The sequence below is a fragment of the Chiloscyllium plagiosum genome, unplaced genomic scaffold, assembly GCF_037043375.1.
Source record: "Chiloscyllium plagiosum isolate Xiang-an unplaced genomic scaffold, Cpla_swu_hap1 HiC_scaffold_5, whole genome shotgun sequence".
Taxonomy (NCBI): domain Eukaryota; kingdom Metazoa; phylum Chordata; class Chondrichthyes; order Orectolobiformes; family Hemiscylliidae; genus Chiloscyllium; species Chiloscyllium plagiosum.
Genome location: NW_028270143.1, coordinates 58443364 through 58466371, shown reverse-complemented (window position 1 = coordinate 58466371; position 23008 = coordinate 58443364). Strand labels below are relative to the sequence as shown.

Below are 23008 nucleotides of genomic sequence, written 5' to 3'. Positions count from 1 at the left end.
ATACGACAAGGTTCCCCATGGGAGACTGATCAGCAAGGTTAGATCTCACGGAATACAGGGAGAACTAGCCATTTGGATACAGAACTGGCTCAAAGGTAGAAGACATAGGGTGGTGGTGGTGATGGAGGGTTGTTTTTCAGATTGGAGGTCTGTGACCAGTGGAGTGCCACAAGGATTGGTGCTGGGTCCTCTACTTTTTGTCATTTACATAAATGATTTGGATGCGAGCATAAGAGGTACAGTTAGTAAGTTTACAGATGACACCAAAATTGGAGGTGTAGTGGACTGCGAAGAGGGTTACCTCAGATTACAACAAGATCTGGACTAGATGGGCCAATGGGCTGAGAAGTCGCAGATGGTGTTTAATTCAGATAAATGCAAGGTGCTGCATTTTGGGAAAGCAAATCTCAGCAGGACTTATACACTTAAAGGGAAGATCCTAGAGAGTGTTGCTGAACAAAGAGACCTTGGAGTGCAGGTTCATATCTCATTGAAAGTGGAGTCGCAGGTAGATAGGATAGTGAAGAAGGCGTTTGGTATGATCTTCTTTATTGGTCAGAGTTTTGAGTACAGGAGTTGGGAGGTCATGTTGCAGTTGTACAGGACATTGGTTAGGCCACTGTTGGAATATTGCGTGCAGTTCTGGTCTCCTTCCTATCGGAAAGATGTTGTGAAACTTGAAAGGGTTCAGAAAAGATTTATAAGGATGTTGCCAGGGTTGGAGGATTTGAGCTATAGGGAGAGGCTGAACAGGCTGGGGCTGTTTTCCCTGAAGCGTTGGAGGCTGAGGGATGACCTTATAGAGGTTTACAAAATTATGAGGGACACGGATAGGGTAAATAGGCAAAGTCTTTTCCCTGGGGTGGGGGAGTCCAGAACTAGAGGGCATAGGTTTAGGGTGAGAGGGGAAAGATATTAAAGAGACCTAAGGGGCAACTTTTTCACGCAGTGGTTGGTACGTGTATGGAATGAGCTGCCAAAGGAAGTTGTGGAGGCTGGTACAATTGCAACATTTAAGAGGCATTTGGATGGGTATATGAATAGGAAGGGTTTGAAGGGATATGGGCTGGGTGCTGGCAGGTGGGACTAGATTGGGTTGGGATATCTGGTCGGTGGAATGGTTGGACCGAAAGGTCTGTTTCCATGCTGTACATCTCTATGACTCTTTGACTCTAAAAAGAAAGTTACTAACATGAGAAATAATAAATGTATCGTGATAGGGAGAAATAGAGAGTATGAGTAAGTGTCAACCAGCAGATAAGATTAATGTTTACCAAGAGAATAAAAGGATAACATTAAGGCTCTATATCTGAATGCATAGAGCATTCAACACAAAAAGCATGGACTGAAAGTGCAAATAGAAATAAAGAAGTTGGATCTGGTAGCCATTACAGAGACATGGCTGTAGCATGAAATGGATTGGAACCTGAATTTTGAGGTGTACAGGACATTTAGAAATAATCACAGGAGATTTTATTCTACAAATCAGTTGGAGAAGTCATATAGGCACAGGTAGCCTAGATGAGGAGTCTATTATTGTTTAGAAGATAACTTCTCAGAATAGCAAGTTCTGGAGCTGACTGGATAGCAGGCTATGTGAGATCTGGTATTGTGCAATGAGATAGGTTTAATGAAGTGATCTTATCTGAAGGTACCCTGTGTAGCAACAGTCATAATATTGATATTTACATTCAGTTTGGGGAAATGAGTGACTCTGAAAGTATTTTAAAATTTTAGTAAAGTTAATTGTGAGGGCATGAAAGCAAAGCTCATTAAAATAAATTGCCAAATTGCATTTAAAAAAAAGTCAATACAGATGCTGTGGCAGATATTTAAGAGGATATTTCATAACATACAGAATATATTTTTTTTCCCAATGAATGAGATCATTTCCAAGGGACAGTTCCCCAAACCATGGACAAATAGACTTTTTAAAAATTGTTCTGGATCAATGGTGCTGGAAGAGCACAGCAATTCAGGCAGCATCGAGGAGCTTCAGCAAAATTGACGTTTCGGGCAAAAGCCCTTCATCAGGAATAAAGGCAGAGAGCCTGAAGCGTGGAGAGATAAGCTAGGGGAGGGTGGGGGTGGGGAGAGAGTAGCATAGAGTACAATGGGTGAGTGGGGGAGGAGATGAAGGTGATAGGTCAGGGAGGAGAGGGTGGAGTGGATAGGTGGAAAAGGAGCTGACCTGCCTAGCTCCTTTTCCACCTATCCACTCCACCCTCTCCTCCCTGACCTATCACCTTCATCTCCTCCCCCACTCACCTATTGTTCTCTATGCTACTTTCTCCCCACCCCCACCCTCCCCTAGCTTATCTCTCCACGCTTCAGGCTCTCTGCCTTTATTCCTGATGAAGGGCTTTTGCCCGAAACATCGATTTTGCTGAAGCTCCTCGATGCTGCCTGAATTGCTGTGCTCTTCCAGCACCATTGATCCAGAATCTGGTTTCCAGCATCTACAGTCATTGTTTTTACCTTTTTAAAAATTGTATCAAACAGAAAAAGTATCTATAATTGTGCAAAGACAGGTGCACGTCAGAAGACTGGACAGAATATAAAAAACTGCAAAGAATTAATAATGAGTGAAAAGGCTTCTACAGATATTTGAGGAAGAGAAGAGTTGTGGGCTGACACGTGCCTAGGTCTTGTTGGACTTCATCCTAGAGCCTTAAAGAAAGTTGGTAGTGAGATTCTTGATGCATTGTTTCTAATTTACTAAACCTCACTTGATTGAGGATGATCTCATTATGTTAGAAGATAGTGAATCTAACTGTTGCATTAAAAAAGAGAGCAAGAAAGAAAACAAGCACCTAGAGACCAGGCAACTTAATATCTAACATGGAGGAAAATGAGAAGCTATTATTAAATAAGTTATAACAGAACATTTGGAAAATTCAAGATAAATCAGGCAAAGCCAGCTTAGTTTTGCGAATGGAAAATTATGTTTGACCAGTCTATCGATCATCTTTGAGAAGATAATGCTTGCTATAGATAAAGGAAAACTAGGAGATGTACTGTACTTAGATCTGAAGAATGCATTTGATAAGCTTCCACATCAAAAGTTTTTATTTCCTTTATTCATTTACAGGATGAGGGCTAGGCAGCGTTTATTGCCTAATGCTAATTGCCCAGAGAGCAGTTAAGAGTCAGCCGCATTGTTGTGGGTCTGGAGTCATGTGGAAGCCAGACCAGGTAATTGGCAACAGATTCATGGTTATCATTTGATCCTTAACTCCAGATATTTATTGAATTCAAATTCCACCATCTGCCGTGGTGAGATTCAAATACCAAATGTTACCTTGGTATCTGGATTAACAATCCAATGATAATACCACTGGGCCATTGCCTCCCTGACAAGTTATCATGGAAAATAAAAGCAGGAAGCATATGGTATGGATAGAAAATTGGGTGGCAGAGAATAAATGTAAGTGGGTTTTAACAGGTTAGAAAGATGCAATAAATGCTGTGCCACACAGATTGGTACTGGGACATCAACTTATACAAATTACTTAGACAAGGGGATGGAAACAATAGTTGCCAAGTTTGTTATGACTTAAAGGTAGGTAGGGAAATAGGTTGTGAAGAGGGCATGAGTTTACAAAATGATATTGACAAGTTAAGTGAGTTGGCAAAAATCTGGCAAATGGAGCCTAATGTGGGAAAATGTGAAATTGTCAATTTTGGTGGAAAGAATTAAAAAGCAAGTATGCATCTAATTGGTGAGAGATTGTAGAGCCCTGAAATGCAGAGGGATCTGGAAGCTCTCCTGAATGAATCGCAATAGTTATTATGCAGGTACAGCAAGTAATTAGCAAAAGCTAATAGAATGTTATTGTTTATCACAAGGTGAAATTTAGTACAAAAATACAGATTTTATGCTTTAGTTAGACAAAGCGTTGGTGAGATTGAATCTGGCATTCCGTTCACTACATTGATTGTCTTAATAAGGGACCTTTACAAGGTCACTTAATTGCATTGGACATCATTCAGAGACCTCGAGTCATACAATGGAAGCAGACCCTTTGGTCCAATCAGTCAATGCCAAACATAATACCAAACTAAACTAGTCCCACCTGCCTGCTCCTGGCCCATATCCCTCCAAACCTTTCCTATTCGTGTACCTATCTAAAGGTCTTTTAAATGAAGTAATCATACCCACATCCATCACTTCCTCAGGAAGTTCATTCCATACGTGAATCACTCTGCATTAAAAAAGTTTCCCCTCATTTCGTTTTTAAATCTCTCCTCTCACCTTAAAAATTTGCCCCCTTGTCTTGAAAACCCCCATCCTAGGGAAAAAACAACTACCATTAACTCTACCTATACACCTCATTATTTTATAAACTTCTATTAGGTTGCCTCTCAATCTCCTTCATTCCAGTGAAAAACGTTCTAGCCTATTCAGCCTTTCTTTATAACTCACACCTTTCATACCTGGTAACATTCTGGTAAATCTTTCCTGAACCCTCTCCAGCTTAATAATAGCCTTCCAATAACTAGACCACCAGAACTGGACGTAGTATTCCAGAAGAGGCCTCAACAATTTCCTGAGTCAAAAAGTGTGGTGCTGGAAAAGCACAGCAGGCCAGGCATTATCCGAGGAGCAGGAGAGTTGATGTTTTGGGCATAAATCCTTCAACAGGATTGTCCTGCCCAACCTCAACATGACTTCCCAACTCTTAGACTCAAAGGACTGAACAATGAAGGCAAGCCAAACATATTTTTAACAACCCTGTCTATATGTGATGCAAACTTTAAAAAATTACGTACGTGTATTCTTAGGTCTCTCTGTTCTACAACACTACCTGAGGCCCTACTATTAATTGTATAAGCCCTAATCTTGTTTGTTGTATCAAAATGCAATATCCCACATTTATCCAGATTGATCTCTACCTGCCATTTTTCAGCCCATTGACCCATTGGTTGAAATCCCTTTGTAATCTTAGAAAAGCTCCTTCACTGTCTACTTTGCCACCAATTTTCATGTCGTCCACAAACCTACTAAATATGCCTTTTTTCCTCTCCTCCAAATCATTTATTCAAATGACAAACAACGGAAAACCCGGAATCAATCTGTGTGGAACACCGCTGGTGACAGGCCTCCAGTCCAAAAAGCAAACCTCCACTGCTCTGTTTCCAGCCATAAAGCCAATTATGTATTCAATTGGTAAGCTCACCTTGAATCCTATGTGATCTTACTTTATTAATTAGTCTATCATGCAGAACCTTGTCCAAGGTTTTACTAAAATCCAAATAATCAATGTCTGCTGTTCTCTGTCATCATCAATGCTTTCGGTAACTTGCTCAAAAAACTCAATCAAGTTCGCGAGACATGATTTTCCTCACACAAAACCATTGCTGACTGTCCCTAATCAATTTCTGCCCCTCTAAACATACATAAGTATCATCTTTTATAATCAAATCCAACAATTTACCTACAACCAATGAATGGCATACAGGTCTATAGTTCCCTGGTTTCTCCTTACAACCTTTCTTAAACAGGTATGGCCTTAGCCACCCTCCAGCCATCAGGCAGCTCACCTGTAGTTATAGATTATGCAAATATTTCTGCAAGGAGTCTTGCAATTTTTGCCCATACTTCCCCCAAGTTTAAATCAGGTCCTGGAGATTTATCCACCTTTATATTCCCTGAGACACCCAGAACTTTCTCATCTGTAATTAGGACTGGTTTTAAACATGAAAGTTTATTTCTCTGCATTCTCAAGGCTCCATTTCTTACTAAACTAATAATGAGCAGATTGCTTTCTGAGGAGAGATTATACGCTGAGGAGAGATTAGGCGTTTATTCACTGGTGTTGAAAAGAAACATGGAAACATCAAAAATAGGAGCTGGATTAGGCCAATTAGCTGTTAGAGCCTGCTCTGCCATTCAGTATGATCATTGCTGATCATCCAACTCAGTACCCCGTTCCCACTTTCTCCCTATATCCTTTGATCCCCTTACCCCTGACTTCTCCTGAGAATACTCATTGTTTTGACCACAACCACTTTCTGTAACAGAGAATTCTACAAACTCACCACTCCGGGTGAAGAAATTCCTCCTCATCTCATTCTTAAATGGCCTACTGTCTATCTTTAATAAATGAGCTCTGTTTCTGGATTCCCTGGTTATTGGGAATGTTCTTTCTGCATTTAACCTGTCTAGTCCTGTTAGAATTTTATAGATGTCTATGAGATTACCTCACATTCTTTTAAACTCCAGTAAATACAGGCCCAACCAATCTAGTGTTTCTTCATACATCAGTCCTGCCATCACAGAGCATGAGACAATTGATTGAAACATATAAAGTCCTGAAAAATCTTGACAGGGTAGATGTAAAAGGCAGTGTTTCTTTTCATGGGAGAATCCAGAACTCGTCACTGTTTAAAAATCATGGTCACTAATTTATAACAGAAATTAGGCAAATTATTTTCTCTCACAACTCTCTTTATAGCTTACGCTCTGAAAAGGTGGTGGAAGCAGAGTCCTTCAAATATTTTTAAGTCAGAGGTAGATTCTTGTCATACAAAGTGTTTAAAATTAGTCAAGGAAGGCAGCAATACTGATTTGAGTTTAGAGTCTGATAAACCATTATCTCATTGAATGGCAAAGTAGGCTTGAAAGGCTAAATGACTCACTCCTACTCCTTATTTGAATGTTTATGTATATGTTCTTAAATGTCTTGATGTCAAGAGCAGACATTGTCACTCACCTCTTTTGTTTATATTTGGACCAAGGCAGTCCACTTGCTATGGGCTCATTGTGCATCTCGAACACCTATGGTGTGGCTGAGCTATCTTGAATGTTTCTCTTAGTTCTGTCTTGGTATGTGGGTGTCACTGGCTAGGCTAATGTTTAATTAGCTTGGACAGGGTGATTGTAGGCTGCTTTTTAATTGCTGCAGCCCTTGCTGTCCTATTCCACTGATCTGTCACCCTAATAGATACATCCAAGAAAGGTGGTGTGGAACCTGGGACATTGGCTATAAAGTGTATCTTTATGTCAGGCTATTGTTTGGCTCAGCAAGGAGACAGTTCCAAATTTTGGCACAAGTCTCCAGATGTTGGTTGGTCAGCTGGTTAAAATGTGACTTTATTCATTGTAGTTCTTTTGTCAAGCTGGGTGGTTCATCCTCTTTTGTTCATACTCAACTATGCTGCAGCTGTTTGATGAAACTGATTGGCTTGCCAGGCCTTTTGAGAAGGTAGTTAAGAATCAACTAAATTGCAGCAGGTCTGAATTAAAATAATCAAGTCAGGATGGTAGATTTTTCCAACAAGCCGTAGTCATCATTTTTGCAAATAACTTCTTAATTCCAGACTTTCTCGTCAATTGAATTTTACTTCTGTCAGCTACCAAAGTGGGAATTAAATTCTTGTCACTGGTGTGTTACTCTGGGCGATGGGATTACTACTTGATTAAGACAACTGCTAAGACAACTGCTATATAACTACATTATATTTTCACTCTACATCTTTTCAGGTGAAAAAAAATTATAACTGCTAGATAAAATTTATTACTCAGTGAATTATAAATATCAAGCCTGTTCTGTTTTTATAAAAAAACTTCACTGATATTATCAAGTTGAGAGTAGGAATAAAATTGCATATATGAATTGAAAACTGGCTCAAACACACGTAAGAATATCTAATGTTACTTTTTCTTTATGTGTAGCCTGGTGCTGAAACCCAAAATTCTATGCAGAAGAAACGACGTGCTCCAGCCCCACCATCTCGTATACCAAATAAATTAGACGGAACAGAATTTGAAAGGAGCAATACTTTTGGTAGGTGGCAATGATTCCTTCATTCGGTTTGGATTTTGAACACTTTTTTTCAGTACATGGTTTAACTCTAGTTACTGGGACAGAAAGACAAAGGTATTAGATAGAGAATTATTAGCACATAAGATCTAAAAAGGAAATTGGTCAGCTTGTTTTAATTTCTGAAAGAACCAAGACCTTTCACTGAAGTAAAATTCTTTGTGACTTATTGTGCATACCTCTACTTTTAACTAATACATCAACCATTAACATGAATAATAAACCAGTTATTTTGCAGTGTCTGAAATTTTGGAATGTGGTTCACAAAAGCTGCATATTTGGTGATCAAGTCACTGACATGGGAGACAGTGGCATTGTAGTGTTATTACTGAATTATAAATCCAAAACTGCAGGATAATTGCTCTGGGGGCATAGGATTTGAATGTCACCATGATAGATGCACAAATTTGAATAACATTTTAAATGTCTGCAATTAAAATGCTAGCCTAAAGAGGAGCATGCAGTCATTTTTGACGCACAGAAATACCAGTTTGTGAAAGGAAATCACCCGTCTTTACCTGGTCTGGCCTATATTCACAACACTCTGAATGGCCCAACAGGTCACACAATTATGTGAAAAGCTTCTAAAAGTTCTAAAGCAAGGAAGGAAACGTCTTGACCACTTGACGTTGACCATTTGATGCTGAAAGAGATTGCCTGGCACTGACCTAGGGAATGGAAATTTCCACAGCAGACTCCATATTGACTCTGCAAAGTTCTCTTTCTCAACATATGTGGCTTGTGCTAAAATTTTGAGATCTGTCCTGCAGGTTAGTGAAGCAACTATCTGAAATTATCTTAAAGATATGATTCTGAGGTTTTGTCCTACACACAACTATCAACATCCCTGGAATGTCCCACCAGCAAAGCAACTCACCAGATGTATTGTACAATAATTTACAGTCATGGAGGATTTGCCTTTGGAGTGCTTATATTGACCCTTGATCCCATGAATCTCATGGCATCAGCAAAATGTAGAAGGAAGCCCCCGCAACCTGATTATTACTTACCACCTTGGTGCCTCCACAGTCCTGCCTCATTCAGTCCTGGTTGGCGGTGGACAATTCAACACTTAACAGGATTAGGAAACTCTAGAACTATCACTATTCCTCAAAATTGGGGTAACCAAGCACATAAATGTAAAAGACAAGACTGGTACATTTGCATATATCTTCACCCAGAAGTGCTGAGTGGATGATCATCTTGACCTACTCCTGGCTCCCAGTATTACAGTTATCAAGAAATGACTGAGGGTACTGGTTAGTGTGAAAACCCCGACAACATTATGTCACTGATACTCTAGAACTAACCACATCCTTCGCCAAACTTCCAGTACAGCTATAATTCTGGCATAAATCTGACAATGTGGAAAATTGCCCATGTTTGTCTGTTCACAAAAAGTGGGACAAATACATTCTAGCCATTTAAAACCAGACAAGTTGAACTGCAATCATCAGCAAAATGATAGAAGTGGTTGTCAACAGTACCATCAAGCAGCTCTTAGTCAGCAATAACCTTCTCACTGACACTCAGTTCGAGTTCTGCCAGCTACTCAGCTCCAGACCTAATTACAACCTTTGTCCAAACATGGACAAAAGATCTGAACTTCAGAGGTGAGTTGACATATCATGGCAGGATTTGATTTAATGTTGCATCAGGGAATCCTAGCTCCTTGCTTCTTAGATAAAGAGGTATCAGGGTGGATAATTCAATTAGCCATACATAGCACAAATGAAAATGGTTTTAATTGTAGGAGGCGTCATCTCCATCTCAGAATATCACTGTAGGAATTCTTCAAGGCAATATCCAAGATCCAGTAATATCCAGCTGCTTCCTTCCATCATAAGGTCAGCAGTGGAATGTTTACTAATATTTGCACAATGTTCAGCAACATTCATGATTCCTTATGCAATAAAGGACCATGTGGGTTGAGAGTGTAGTGCTGGAAAAGCACAGCAGGTCAGGCAGCATCCAAGGAACAGGAAAATCAATGTTGCAAGCAAAAGCCCTTCATCAGGAATGAGGCTCTGATGAAGGGCTTTTGCCCAAATTGTCAATTCGCCTGCTATTCGGATGCTGCCTGACCTGCTGTGCTTTTCCAGCACTACACTCTCAACCCACGTGGTCCTTTATTGCATAAGGAATCATGAATGTTGCTGAACATTGTGCAAATATTAGTAATGTTCAGCAACATTCATGATTCCTTATGCAATAAAGGACCACATGGGTTGAGAATGTAGTGCTGGAAAAGCACAGCAGGTCAGGCAGCATCCGAATAGCAGGCGAATTGACGATTTGGGCAAAAGCCCTTCATCAGAGCCTCATTCCTGATGAAGGGCTTTTGCTTGCAACGTTGATTTTCCTGTTCCTTGGATACTGCCTGACCTGCTGTGCTTTTCCAGCACTACACTCTCGACTCTTAATCTCCAGCATCTGTAGTTCTCCTAATAAAGGAGCTGATGTTGAAGATATGCTGCAAGAACTGGACAACATCGAGGCTTGGGCTGATAAGTGCCAACTAAAATTCACACCCCACAACTGCCAGACAACGATTAGATCAAACCATCATCCTTTCATTTTAAATGGTATCACTATCAATGAATATCCAATATCAAGATCATGGAGGTTACCATTGACAAGAAATTGACTTGTACCAGCTGTATAAATACTATGTCTGCAGGGGCAGATAAGATGCTGGGAATTCTTCGGTGAGAACTTAATTCCCGACCGGAGTAATTAGCATGGCTTCAGCACCTTCTGAACCTATGGCCACTATTACCTCGAAGGACCCAGGCAGCAGATGCATGGAATCACCACCATCTGCAGATTTCCTCTCCAAGCTACACATTACCCTGACTTGGAAGTACATTGCTGTTCCTTTACTGTCACTAAGTCAGTTGTAGAACTCACTCCCTTACAGAAGCTATAACATGTGCTAGCTGTCAGTGTGGCAAACACATTGTTTGGTGAATGCAACTAAATAATAGTGTTGAAAGGTACATGGGGCCAGTCCTCGGTTCATTTGGGATGGGATGAGAGAATGGAGTTTAAAATGTGAGGGAGTGTCAGCCCTGATGGTTATGTGCCTTGATTACCGTGGCTTTGTGCCTGCTGTGCCATTGCATTGTCAGTGCAGGGCAATACAAAATGCCAACACTTGTCTGGGTGCACGGCATCTTTAAAGATGTCACAGGTTTAAGGGATGCTGGTCTTTCAAACAGGTATCTGGTGAGTGGCAAGTTGTTCTGGGAATGGTGAGTGGATAATGGGCCTGGAAGTGTGTAGAGTAGGTAGTTAATGAGACACATTTGGAGATATGAAATATGAGATCTCAAAAGGCCTCTTGGAGACAAACCTTTGGTGAAACTCAACAAAACTGACACTTAGCCAAAAAAAGTAAGATTCGGCTCAATGTTAAGGTTTCAGATCTTGCAGAATTTGCCTAAGATATTTTATATGTTTAAGAAGTGTAAAGGCAGGAAAAGAGGAGAGATGAGGGAAGGACAAAAGGAGATGTTTTTGATAAGGTGGAAGGCAGGAAGGATTAGTTGACGTACAGGATGATGGTGCTGGTCAAATGTGATCTTCATAGAACAAGCAAAACAATAACAGAGGATGATTCTATAGTTTCAGAAATGGAAAAACGCAGAATCATTATTGATGTTACAATGTAAAAAAGTGAAGGTGGAGTTTATGATCTGAAATTATTAAATTGATGTTGAGTTCAAAAGGTTGCAGGGGAACTAACACAACATTGTGTTTTTTTTCAAGTTTATTATGAGATTAACTGGAACAGTGAAAGTTGCTACCAGCAAAACAGTCAAAGAGGGACAAGTTATGCAATTCATCATGAAAGCATACTGAAATGAGGGATTAAACTCAAGGCTGTAGCTAACATATCTTTCTAGTTCCTATTTAATCAATAACTAAAGTCATGACAGACTGGATTTTTCTTGAAACAATAGTACATAGCATGACTTGAGTATAACTTAGTTGCAATGAAATCATTGTTATGATACTATACCTATATTATTGCTAACTTTCAGTGTTGCTGAGAGCTTCAGATGTGCGATATTTTTAATTTTTGCTGTTTTAGCTTTTCATCTGTTTGTGTTAAAGTACTTATCAGATAATATGGCTTTCAGTTTTATGTCCCAGACATACTTATTACCCTACTTGATCCCCTATCTAGGTATTACTGGACGTCAGGTGCCATTTAAGCCTCCAAGAGGTGCATCGCCAGTGTCAGACAAACTACGTAGTCCACCCCAGTTAACGATTCCTCCTCCCCCACCATACCCACCTTCTGCAGACAGTGAGATTGTCAACCAGCCAGGAATGTCACCAGAGTATGATTTCACTAACATGGTGCCTGAAATTACTGAACATGGTGAATCGAAGCCTGAATGTAGGTCCTCTGAAAAGTATATTCTGTCTTCTGTAATCTTAACAAGGCAATCGTTTGTTCACATTGAGTATTTCTTGATTTTCGTCAGCCGTTTCCAACTTTCTTTCAACAAATATCAAACTTTGGAACTTGTGTTTTTTATATCATTTACAGTTTGGTTGTTTGTTCATTTGATGAAATATTATTAAGAATTAGAAAGAAAATTATAAAACATTATGATGTATATTGATACAGACTTAGAAAGCCGAAGGTGAAGGAACCGCTAAGGGACAGTGACCGTGATAAGATAGAAGTCACCCTGGAGTTTGTGAGGGAAAAGCTGGAATCAGATGTAATAGTATTGCAGTTGTGTCAGGGTAAATACAAAGACATGAGGGAGGAGCTGGCTGGAGTTTATTGGAAGGGGATTCCAGCAGGGATGACAGTGGAACAGCAACGGTACATGTTTCTGGGGGTGATTCAGGAAGCAGAGCAAAAATTATTCCAAGGAAGAAGAAACATACAATAGAATGGTGAGGCAACTATGGCCAACAAGGGAAGTCAGGTACACGTGTAAAAGCAAAAGAAAAGCATACATTGTGGTGAAGATTAGTGGGAAACAAGAGAATTAGGAAACCTTTAAAAACCAGGAGAGGACAAATAAAAAGATAATAATGGGGGAGAAGATGAAATCTGAGAATAAGCAATCTCATAATATAAAAGAAGATTGCAAGATTTTGTTTTAGATATCTAAAAGATAAGAGAGGCAAAAGTGGACATTAGATTGTTTGAAAATAAGGCTGGAGAAGTAGTAATGGGGAACAAAAAAAAGGTAGAGAAACTGACCAACTACTTTGCATCAGTTTCCATAGCGAAAGACACCAGCACCACACCAGAAGTTCGAGAGAGTCAGGGCCAAATGTGAATGTAATGACCATCACTTATGGAGAAGATGCTGAGAAAGCAAAAAGGTCTGAAGGTGATCAAATCACTGGATTGGATGGACTTATCCCAGAGTTCTGAAGGAGATTGCAGAGGCATTGGTTGTGATCATTCAGGAATCACTGGAATTAAGCAGCATCCCAGAGACCTGGAAAATGGCTAAGATAACACCTCTATTTCAGAAGGGAGGGAGGCAGACGACAGGAAACCATAGGCCAATTAACCTGACCTCAGTCATTGATAAGATTTTACAGTCCATTATGAAGGATGAAATTGTGGAGTACTTGGCAGTGCATGGTAAAATAGAGCTGAAAAATGTGTTGCTGGAAAAGCGCAGCAGGTCAGGCAGCATCCAAGGAGCAGGAGAATCGACGTTTCGGGCATGAGCCCTTCTTCATGGCTTATGCCCAAAACGTCGATTCTCCTGCTCCTTGGATGCTGTCTGACCTGCTGCGCTTTTCCAGCAACACATTTTTCAGCTCTGATCTCCAGCATCTGAAGTCCTCACTTCCTCATGGTAAAATAGAGTTGACTCAACGTGGCTTCATGCAGGGGAAGCCATGCCAGATAAATCAGTTCGAATTCAAGTTAGACGAAGGACGTGATTTATTGTGATTTCAAGAAGGACTTGACAATATGTCACACATGAGGCTGCTAAATTAGGTGAGAGTCTATGATGAGAAAGTGAGGTCTGCAGATGCTGGAGATCAGAGCTGAAAATGTGTTGCTGGAACAGTGCAGCAGGTCGGCAGCATCCAGGGAACAGGAGAATCGACGTTTCGGGCATAAGCCCTTCTTCAGGAATGAGGAAAGTGTGTTCAGCAGGCTAAGATAAAAGGTAGGGAGGAGGGACTTGGGGGAGAGGCGTTGGAAATGCGATAGGTGGAAAGAGGTCAAGGTGAGGGTGATAGGTCAGACTGGGGTGGGGGCAGAGAGGTCAGGAAGAAGATTGCAGGTTAGGAAGGCGGTGCTGAGTTCGATGGATTTGACTGAGACAAGGTGGGGAGAGGGGAAATGAGGAAACTGGTGAAATCCGAGTTCATCCCTTGTGGTTGGAGGGGATAATCTGTCGAACTCAGCACCGCCTTCCTAACCTGCAATCTTCTTCCTGACCTCTCCGCCCCCACCCCAGTCTGACCTATCACCCTCACCTTGATCTCTTTCCACCTATCGCATTTCCAACGCCCCTCCCCCAAGTCCCTCCTCCCTACCTTTTATCTTAGCCTGCTGGACACACTTTCCTCATTCCTGAAGAAGGGCTTATGCCCGAAACGTCGATTCTCCTGTTCCCTGGATGCTGCCTGACCTGCTGCGCTGTTCCAGCAACACATTTTCAGCTCAGAGTCTATAATGTCAAGGACAGGGTACTGGCATGGATAGAGGATTGACTGACTGGCCGAAGACCGAGAATGGGGATAAAGAGATTGTTCGCAGAATGGTAGCCAGTGACTAGTGGAATTCTGCAGGGTCTGTGTTGGAACCACAACTATTCGCATTATGCACTAATGATGTGGACAAAGGAACTGAGGGAATTGTTGCAAAGTTTGCAGATGACACAAAGATAAATGGAGGAACAGATAGTGTTGAGGAAGTGGGGAGGCTGAACAGGATGGAAGAGTGAGCAAAGAGGTGGTAGATTATTTAGAATGTGAGAAGGTGTGAGGTTATGCATTTTTTAGGAAGAATAGAGGTATGGAATATTTTCTAAATGGGGAAAGCTTTCGGAAATATGAAACACAACGGGACATAGAATTCCTTTCTCAGGATTCTTTTAAAGATAACATGCAGGTTAAGTTGGCAGTCATGAAGGCAAATTCAATGTTAGCATAAATTTCAAGAGGACTGTAATACAAGAACATAAATGAACTGCTGAGGCTGTTTAAGACTCTGATCAGATGGTATTTAGAATATTGTGAGCAGATTTGGGCCCCATATCGAAGGAAAGATGTGCTGGTGTTGGAGGTTGGTAAGAATGATCTCAGGGATGTTGGGCTTGTCACTTGAAGATCAGTTGAGGACTTTGGGTCTATACTCAAAGGAGTTTAGAACAATGAGAAGGGATCTTATTGAAACTTACACAATACTAAGAGGTCTGGATAGAGTGGATGTGGAGAAGATGTTTCCACTAGTAGGAGAGACTACGACCTGAGGACAAAGCAACAGAGTGAAGGGACAACCCTTTAGTACTAAGATGATGAGGAATGTCTTGGTGGTGTTTCTGTGGAACTCACTGCCACAGAGGATTGTGGAGGCCAAGCTGTTGAATGTATTTAACATAGAGATAGATAGGTTCTTCATTGGTAAGGGAAACAAATGTTTTGGTGCAAAGCAGGAAAATGTGGTTGAGAAACATATCAGATCAAATGGCAGATCAGATTCAAGGGGCCAAATGGCCTCATTCTGCTCCTTTGTCTAATGACTTTATAGTCTAAATGGTGTGGTAAGTATTTTCTTGATCCTGTTTGCTGTAATGTTTCAACTCATAAATATTACATGATTCATGCATTAGATTAATAATGTTTAAAAGAAGGCAAAGGGTTACTTGCATTGATAATGCTATGAATTTGACCATTGTGCTTTCCTCAGTAAAGTCTGAGTTGAGGCCATCCTTTATTGGGAAGATTTCTTTCTGAATGCCAAAAAGACAAAAAATAACATGAGTTTGGACTGGGTCTGTTCCCCCTGCTGCATTACACAACGTAACACTGAAAAGCACTACAGGACAATAATTGCGATTTTCCACTTGCACTGGAATGTAGGAACTCGGATACAGGATTATTCAATTTAGCTCCTCCAGAGTGATCTGCCATTCATTGAGATAATAACTAATTTGTGACCTAATTCCATGTACGCACCTTTTCCCCATATTGTTTTGATATCTTTGCTTAACAACAGACTATCAATCTTAGTTTTAAAATTAACATCTGATTTGGCATCCATTATCATTTGCAGAAGGGAGTTCCAAATTTCTATCACCCTTTGAGTATAGGAGTATATTCCTAATTTATATCTTGATATTCCTAGCTCTAATTTTCAGGTAATGTCTGCAAGATGTAGACTCCTTAATCAATAGAACTTTTCTTTCTCTCTATTCCTCTATTTAATGTCCTTAAAAGTCATAACACTTTGATCAAATTCATAAACTTCTGAAATCCAGAAAATACAACCCTTGTCCGTACAATCTTTCTAATAATCTAAACCGTAGAGTTGAGGAACGATTCTGGTGAATCTACACTGCACTGCATCCAAACTCTCTATTTCCTTCATAAGTTGTGGTGCTCACAGTACTCCTGATGAGGTTTGATTAGTGCTTTATATATCTGAAGAATAGTATCTACTTATTTGTATTCTTAAGAAGATATCAAGGCCAGCATTCCATTGGCTTTTATGATTATTTTCCTGACCTTTTCAAGACATTTTAATTGTCTATGTACCCACCTGTGTTTGGACCTTCACTGTCTCTAGCTTTTCACCACTTATAAAGGAACTGGTTCTATCCTGCGAGATCCACAGTTGGTGTCCTCACACATATTTATTTGTACTGAAATACATTTGCCACAGTTCTATGTCTTCACATCATCTAGCATTTTTTTTGTGATTTTTGTCTCCATCTATGCTGTTTAAAATGCTTTCCACTTTGGTGGTGTCAGTATTGGATTAGGTTCTGAAAATGTTAATGCAGATGAGTGCATAAACTCTAACCAATATGATGATCTTGAGTACAGAACAGCTAAAGCTCTCAGAGGAAATCAACCTAACATTAGACCTTCTCATAACCTTAATAACAGTATCTAGTATGCTCATATAATTTGTACCAGATTGCTACCATGCAGTAAATTAAATCTTATTTCAGACATAAGCTGTCCTCCTTAGAATACCAAGTGTTTTTCCCCTTATCATATTTGACAGAGAAGGCCTTGTCAATCCCAACCTAAAATCAGGATAGTGGCACCAAATCTACCTTATGGTCACTCAGAATGCAACTACCACATATATTATCATGACCATGCATAAGGATTCATGACACTTTATGGTACCAGTGGGAGACATTGCTTCATCTTAAAGTGTGCAGCAGATTTGGAAAAAAGTGAGTATCTAATCCATTATCTAAGTTGGTGATTATTGCACCGAATGGTTGAGGCCCAGTACAGTTGCTTGTAGGTCATCAAGGGTGGCTTTAATGAACGAAAGGGGGGTGTTGCCTTTCCACCTGTGAGCCAGAAAAAACCCTTTGTTTTTGGGGAAGGCTCACTATATTAACTGCTAATCATTGGCAGTGGCCTTCTGAATAATTAAAGCCAACATGGATGTAAGTCCCATCTGCCAATCAGAGGCCAGAAACTTAGCGGTCCCAATAGAAAGGCAGTGCCTGCTACCAGTATAACACCTTTCTGAGGTCTAGAAAATCTGCAGCTGATAGGATTCCAGAATTAAGGATGTGATCGAAGGATGTCGGCAGCAAGGGAGGGGGTGGTTGTCAGCTGTCCTTTCCTGGTGTCTACTACTTCAATCAAATACTATGTGGCCGACAGTAAGGACAACATCCCCCCAACCCCCCCACTCCGTGATCTCTTACCAGCAGCAGTGGGATCAGTCCCAAAACAGGAATTAAATACTACTTTAAAGGCTGTGATTGAAGGGGGAGCCTTCACATTAATGAGCCTTCACATTTTGAATTAATTATGGCAGTGGCAACTGCCAACTTCCCACGCAATTACATTGCCTTCACTGCCAAACATGCCAAAGGGGAGGGCATTAGTCACCCACTGGTCACATCCTACCAAATAGTGTAACTTCCATTTATGCAGGCTAAGATAAAAGGTAGGGAGGAGGGACTTGAGGGAGGGGCATTAGGAATGCGATAGGTGGAAGGAGGTTAAGGTGAGGGTGATAGGCCGGAGAAGGGGTGGGGGCGGAGAGGTCGGGATGAAGATTGCAGGTCAAGAAGGCGGTGCTGAGTCCGAGGGTTGGGACTGAGATAAGATGGGGGGGAGGGGAAATGAGGAAGCTGGAGAAATCTTCATTCATCCCTTGTGGTTGGAGGGTTCCTAGGCGGAAGATGAGGCGATCTTTCTCCAGGTGTCGTGTTGCCATGGTCTGCTGATGGAGGAGGCCTAGGACCTGCATGTCCTTGGCGGAGTGGGAGGGGGAGTTAAAGTGTTCCGCCACGGAGCGGTTGGGTTGGTTGGTGCGGGTGTCCCAGAGGTGTTCTCTGAAATGTTCCGTAAGTAGGCGGCCTGTCTCCCCAATGTAGAGGAGGCCACATCGGGTGCAGCGGATGCAGTAAATGATGTGTGTGGAGGTGCAGGTGAATTTGTGATGGATATGGAAGGATCCCTTGGGGCCTTGGAGGGAAGTGAGGGGGAGGTATGGGTGCAAGTTTTGCATTTCTTGCGGTTGCAGGAGAAGGTGCCGGGAGTGGAAGTTGGATTGGTGGGGGGTGTGGACCTGACAAGGGAGTCACGGAGGGAGTGGTCTTTCCGGAATGCTGATAGGGGAGGGGATGGAAATATAACCTTGGTGGTGGGGTCTGTTTGAAGGTGGCAGAAATGATGAAGGATGATACGATGTATCTGGAGGTTGGTGGGATGGTAGGTGAGGACCAGTGGGGCTCTGTCCTGGTGGCGATTGGAGGGGCGGGTTCAAGGGCGGAGGTGTGGGAAGTGGAGGAGATGCGGTGGAGAGCATCGTCAACCACGTCGGAGAGGAAATTGCGGTCTTTGAAGAAGGAGGCCATCTGGGTTGTTCAGTATTGGAATTGATCCTCCTGGGAGCAGATGAAGCGGAGGCGAAGGAATTGGGAATATGGCATGCCGTTTTTACAGGGTGGCAGGGTGGGAGGAGGTGTAATCTAGGTAGCTGTGGGAGTTGGTCGGTTTGTAGTAAATGTCCATGTTGAGTCGGTCGCCCGAGATAGAAATGGAGAGGTCTAGGAAGGGGAGGGAGGAGTCTGAGACGGTCCAGGTAAATTTGAGGTCGGGATGGAAGGTGTTAGTAAAGTGGATGAACAGTTCAACCTCCTCATGGGCGCACGAGGTAGCGCCGATATAGTCATCGATGTAGCAGAGGAAAAGGTGGGGGGTGGTGCCAGTGTAGCTGCGGAAGATGGACTGTTGCACATATCCGACGAAGAGGCAGGCATAGCTGGGGCCCCATGCGGGTGCCCATGGCTACTTCATTGGTTTGGAGGAAGTGGGAGGATTGGAAAGAGAAGTTGTTCAGAGTGAGGACCAGTTCAGTCAGTCGAAGGAGGGTGTCAGTGGAAGGGTACTGGTTGGGTCGGCGGGAAAAGAAGAAGCGGAGGGCTTTGGGCCTTCGTGATGAGGAATGGAGGTGTACAGGGACTGGATGTCCATGGTGAAGATAAGGCGTTGGGGGCTGGGGAAGCGAATATCATGGAGGAGGTGGAGGGCGTGGGTGGTGTCCCGAACGTAGGTGGGGAGTTCTTGGACTAAGGGGGACAGGACCGTGTCGAGATATGCAGAGATGAGTTCGGTGGGGCAGGAGCAGGCTGAGATAATGGGTCAGCCGGGGCAGTCAGGTTTATGGATTTTGGGCAGGAGGTAGAAACGGGCGTGCCGGGTTGTGGGACTATGAGGTTGGAGGCGGTGGATGGGAGATCCCCAGCAATGCCTGCCTCTTCGTCGGATATGTGCAACAGTCCATCTTCCGCAGCTACACTGGCATCACCCCCCACCTTTTCCTCTGCTACATCGATGACTGTATCGGCGCTACCTCGTGCTCCCATGAGGAGGTTGAACAGTTCATCCACTTTACTAACACCTTCCACCCCGACCTCAAATTTACCTGGACCGTCTCAGACTCCTCCCTCCCCTTCCTAGACCTCTCCATTTCTATCTCGGGCGACCGACTCAACACGGACATTCACTATAAACCGACTGACTCCCACAGCTACCTAGATTACACCTCCTCCCACCCTGCCCTCCTGTAAAAACTTCATCCCATATTCCCAATTCCTTCGCCTCCGCCGCATCTGCTCCCAGGAGGATCAATTCCAATACCGTATAATCCAGATGGCCTCCTTCTTCAAAGACCGCAATTTCCTGTCCGACGTGGTTGATGATGCCCTCCACTGCATCTCCTCCACTTCCCGTTCCTCCGCTCTTGAACCCGTCCCTCCAATTGCCACCAGGACAGAGCCCCACTGGTCCTCACCTACCACCCTACCAACCTCCAGATACATCATATAATCCTTCGTCATTTCTGCCACCTCCAAACAGACCCCACCACCAAGGATATATTTCCCTCCCCTCCCCTCCCCTATCAGCATTCTGGAAAGACCACTCCCTCCGCCACTCCCTCGTCAGGTCCACATCCCGCACCAACCCAACCTCCACTCCCGGCACCTTCTTCTGCAACCGCAAGAAATGCAAAACTTGCGCCCACACCTCTCCCCTCACTTCCCTCCAAGGCCACAAGGGATCCTTCCATATCCGTCACAAATTCACCTGCATCTACACACACATCGTTTACTGCATCCGCTGCACCCGATCTGGCCTCCTCTACATTGGGGAGACAGGCTGCCTACTTGCGGAACGTTTCAGAGAACACCTCTGGGACACCCGCACCAACCGCCCCGTGGCGGAACACTTTAAACTCCCTCTCCCACTCCGCCAAGAACATGCAGGTCCTTGGCCTCCTCCATCGCCAGACCATTGCAACATGACGCCTGGAGGAAGAGCGCCTCATGTTCCACCTAGGAACCCTCCAACCACAAGGGATGAATGCAGATTTCTCCAGCTTCCTCATATCCATCCCCCCATCTTATTTCAGTCCCAACCCTCGGACTCAGCACCACCTTCTTGACCTGCAATCTTCTTCCCGACTTCTCCACCCCCACCCCCTCTCCGGCCTATCACCCTCACCTTAACCTCCTTCCATCTATCACATTCCCAACGCCCCTCCCCCAAGTCCCTCCTCCCTATCTTTTATCTTAGCCTGCTTGGCACTCCTTCCTCATTCCTGAAGAAGGGCTTATGCCCGAAACATCGATTCTCCTGCTCCTTGAATGCTGCCTGACCTGCTGCGCTTTTCCAGCAACACATTTTTCAGCTCTGATATGCAGCATCTGCAGTCCTCACTTTCTCCTAACTTCCATTTATCCCTAGTGTCTATCTCTCTTTCTACTCAGCCAATTTTCTCAGCAACTCAATAAGTTTCCAACTTCTTGTTAAATTTCAACTTTTACTTCAACATATATTCTGAGCAACTTCAAAGGTCTCTGGAAGTCCATGGAAATAATATCTTTAGACATTCTGCTGTGCATTATTTCAATCACCTCTTCAAAAATATGAATCACCATGTAGACATGAACCACCCTTTACAAATCTGTATTGACCAACTGAAAATTTTCAAGATGATATGTCCCATTATCCTTAATTATCAACTATCATAATTTCCTCACAACAGATGAATGGTAAACTGGGCTATAATTCCCTGATTTTCCTCTGTCACCGTTCTTAAATAGTAGAGTGAACTGTAGAATTTTTAAATAGTTATCTGAAACGTGCCTACTGACTTCCGTTAAAATCCTGAGATAGAAATCATCTGGCTCAATGCATTTGCCACTCCTTGGGGCTATTATTTTCTTCATTTGTTGTTCTGATTGTGACTTTTGATAACCCTCTGTCCTTGAGTCAATGTTAGTTTCCTTCGGATGTCTGGTGTGCAGATCTTTTCCTTAACTGTGAATACTGATGCAAAATAATTATTTAACATGTGAGTCATTTCCTTCCTTTCATTGACAATATCGTTATTATCTATTCGTAGCAGACTCAGATTTTACTTGACTATCATCCTCTTATCCCTCATTTTTTTTGTGTTAAGTGACTTCTCCTGCAGTTTTTATTTTTGTATGCCCTTTTTGAAACTCTTACCTATTTTGTCCTGCTTTTCTTTATATGTTTTCTATTTCCCCTGAGTTGTGAAATGGTTCATCTTTTTGAATATTTTCCCTTTTAGATTTGTGTCTTTTCAGTTATAAATAGCTTATTTTTTGCAAGCGGAGCTTTAATCCCTCAGACCTAGAACGTGGTTCTGTGTCATATTAATTTATTTTCAGAATGGTTCCTGGCTCCCACTGATATTTTATCATTTTACACATTAACAGATATGCTTAGTTTCCTGTGGACAGTCTCTGCTTTGTTGCACTGAAGGCATTCTTACCTAAATCTAGAATGAAAGTCCCTGAATCCAGTTTTCTTTTTTAACATTGGGTTCAACTCAATCATATAATGATCACACTGGATAAATAGAATAGAATCCCTGCAGTGTGGAAACAGGCTATTCAGCCCCATGAGTCTGCACCGACCCGCTGAGCATCCCATCCAGACCTATCCCTGTAACCCTGCATTTCCCATAGCTAATGCACCAAACGTACATATCCCTGGACACTATGGGAAATTTAACATGGTCAATTCACCTAACTTGCACATCTCCAGAGTGTGGGAGAAATCTGGACCACCTGGCAGAAACCCATGCAGACCAGGGGAGAACATGCAGATTTCACAAGGTTACTCAAGGGTAGAATCAAACCCACGTCCCTGATTTATGAGGCAGCAGTGCTTACCACTGAGCCACCATGCCATGCCATGCATTCTCCTCCACCTTCTGATGCTGCCTCGCTTGCTGTGTTCTTTCAGCCTCCTGAATGACATGCATTATAGGCCATTAACTAGCTCATTACTCTTTATGAAATCAAATATGGCATTTCCCTTCGTCAGGTCTAGGACATATTGTTGCAAAAAATGATCCTGCACACAAGAAATTCACTACCATTGTGACGTGTGTTTGCCTGCTTATCCTAACCCTCGAATAACACCACTTAGTCTTT

At 42.4% G+C, this 23008-nt stretch overlaps 1 protein-coding gene across 11 annotated transcripts in view; it reads left to right on the top strand.

Moving 5' to 3' along the window:
* Positions 1-23008, top strand: part of cobl (cordon-bleu WH2 repeat protein) — a 374039-nt gene that overhangs the window by 241474 nt on the left and 109557 nt on the right. For 9 of the 11 annotated variants that reach the window (XM_043690114.2, XM_043690115.2, XM_043690116.2 and 6 more), the window contains 2 exons: positions 7679-7790; positions 12019-12234. In XM_043690114.2, coding sequence (XP_043546049.2) covers positions 7679-7790; positions 12019-12234 — 328 coding nt within the window. The remainder of the gene's footprint in view (positions 1-7678; positions 7791-12018; positions 12235-23008) is intronic. The other 2 variants (XM_087987212.1, XM_087987211.1) reach the window with 1 other exon arrangement.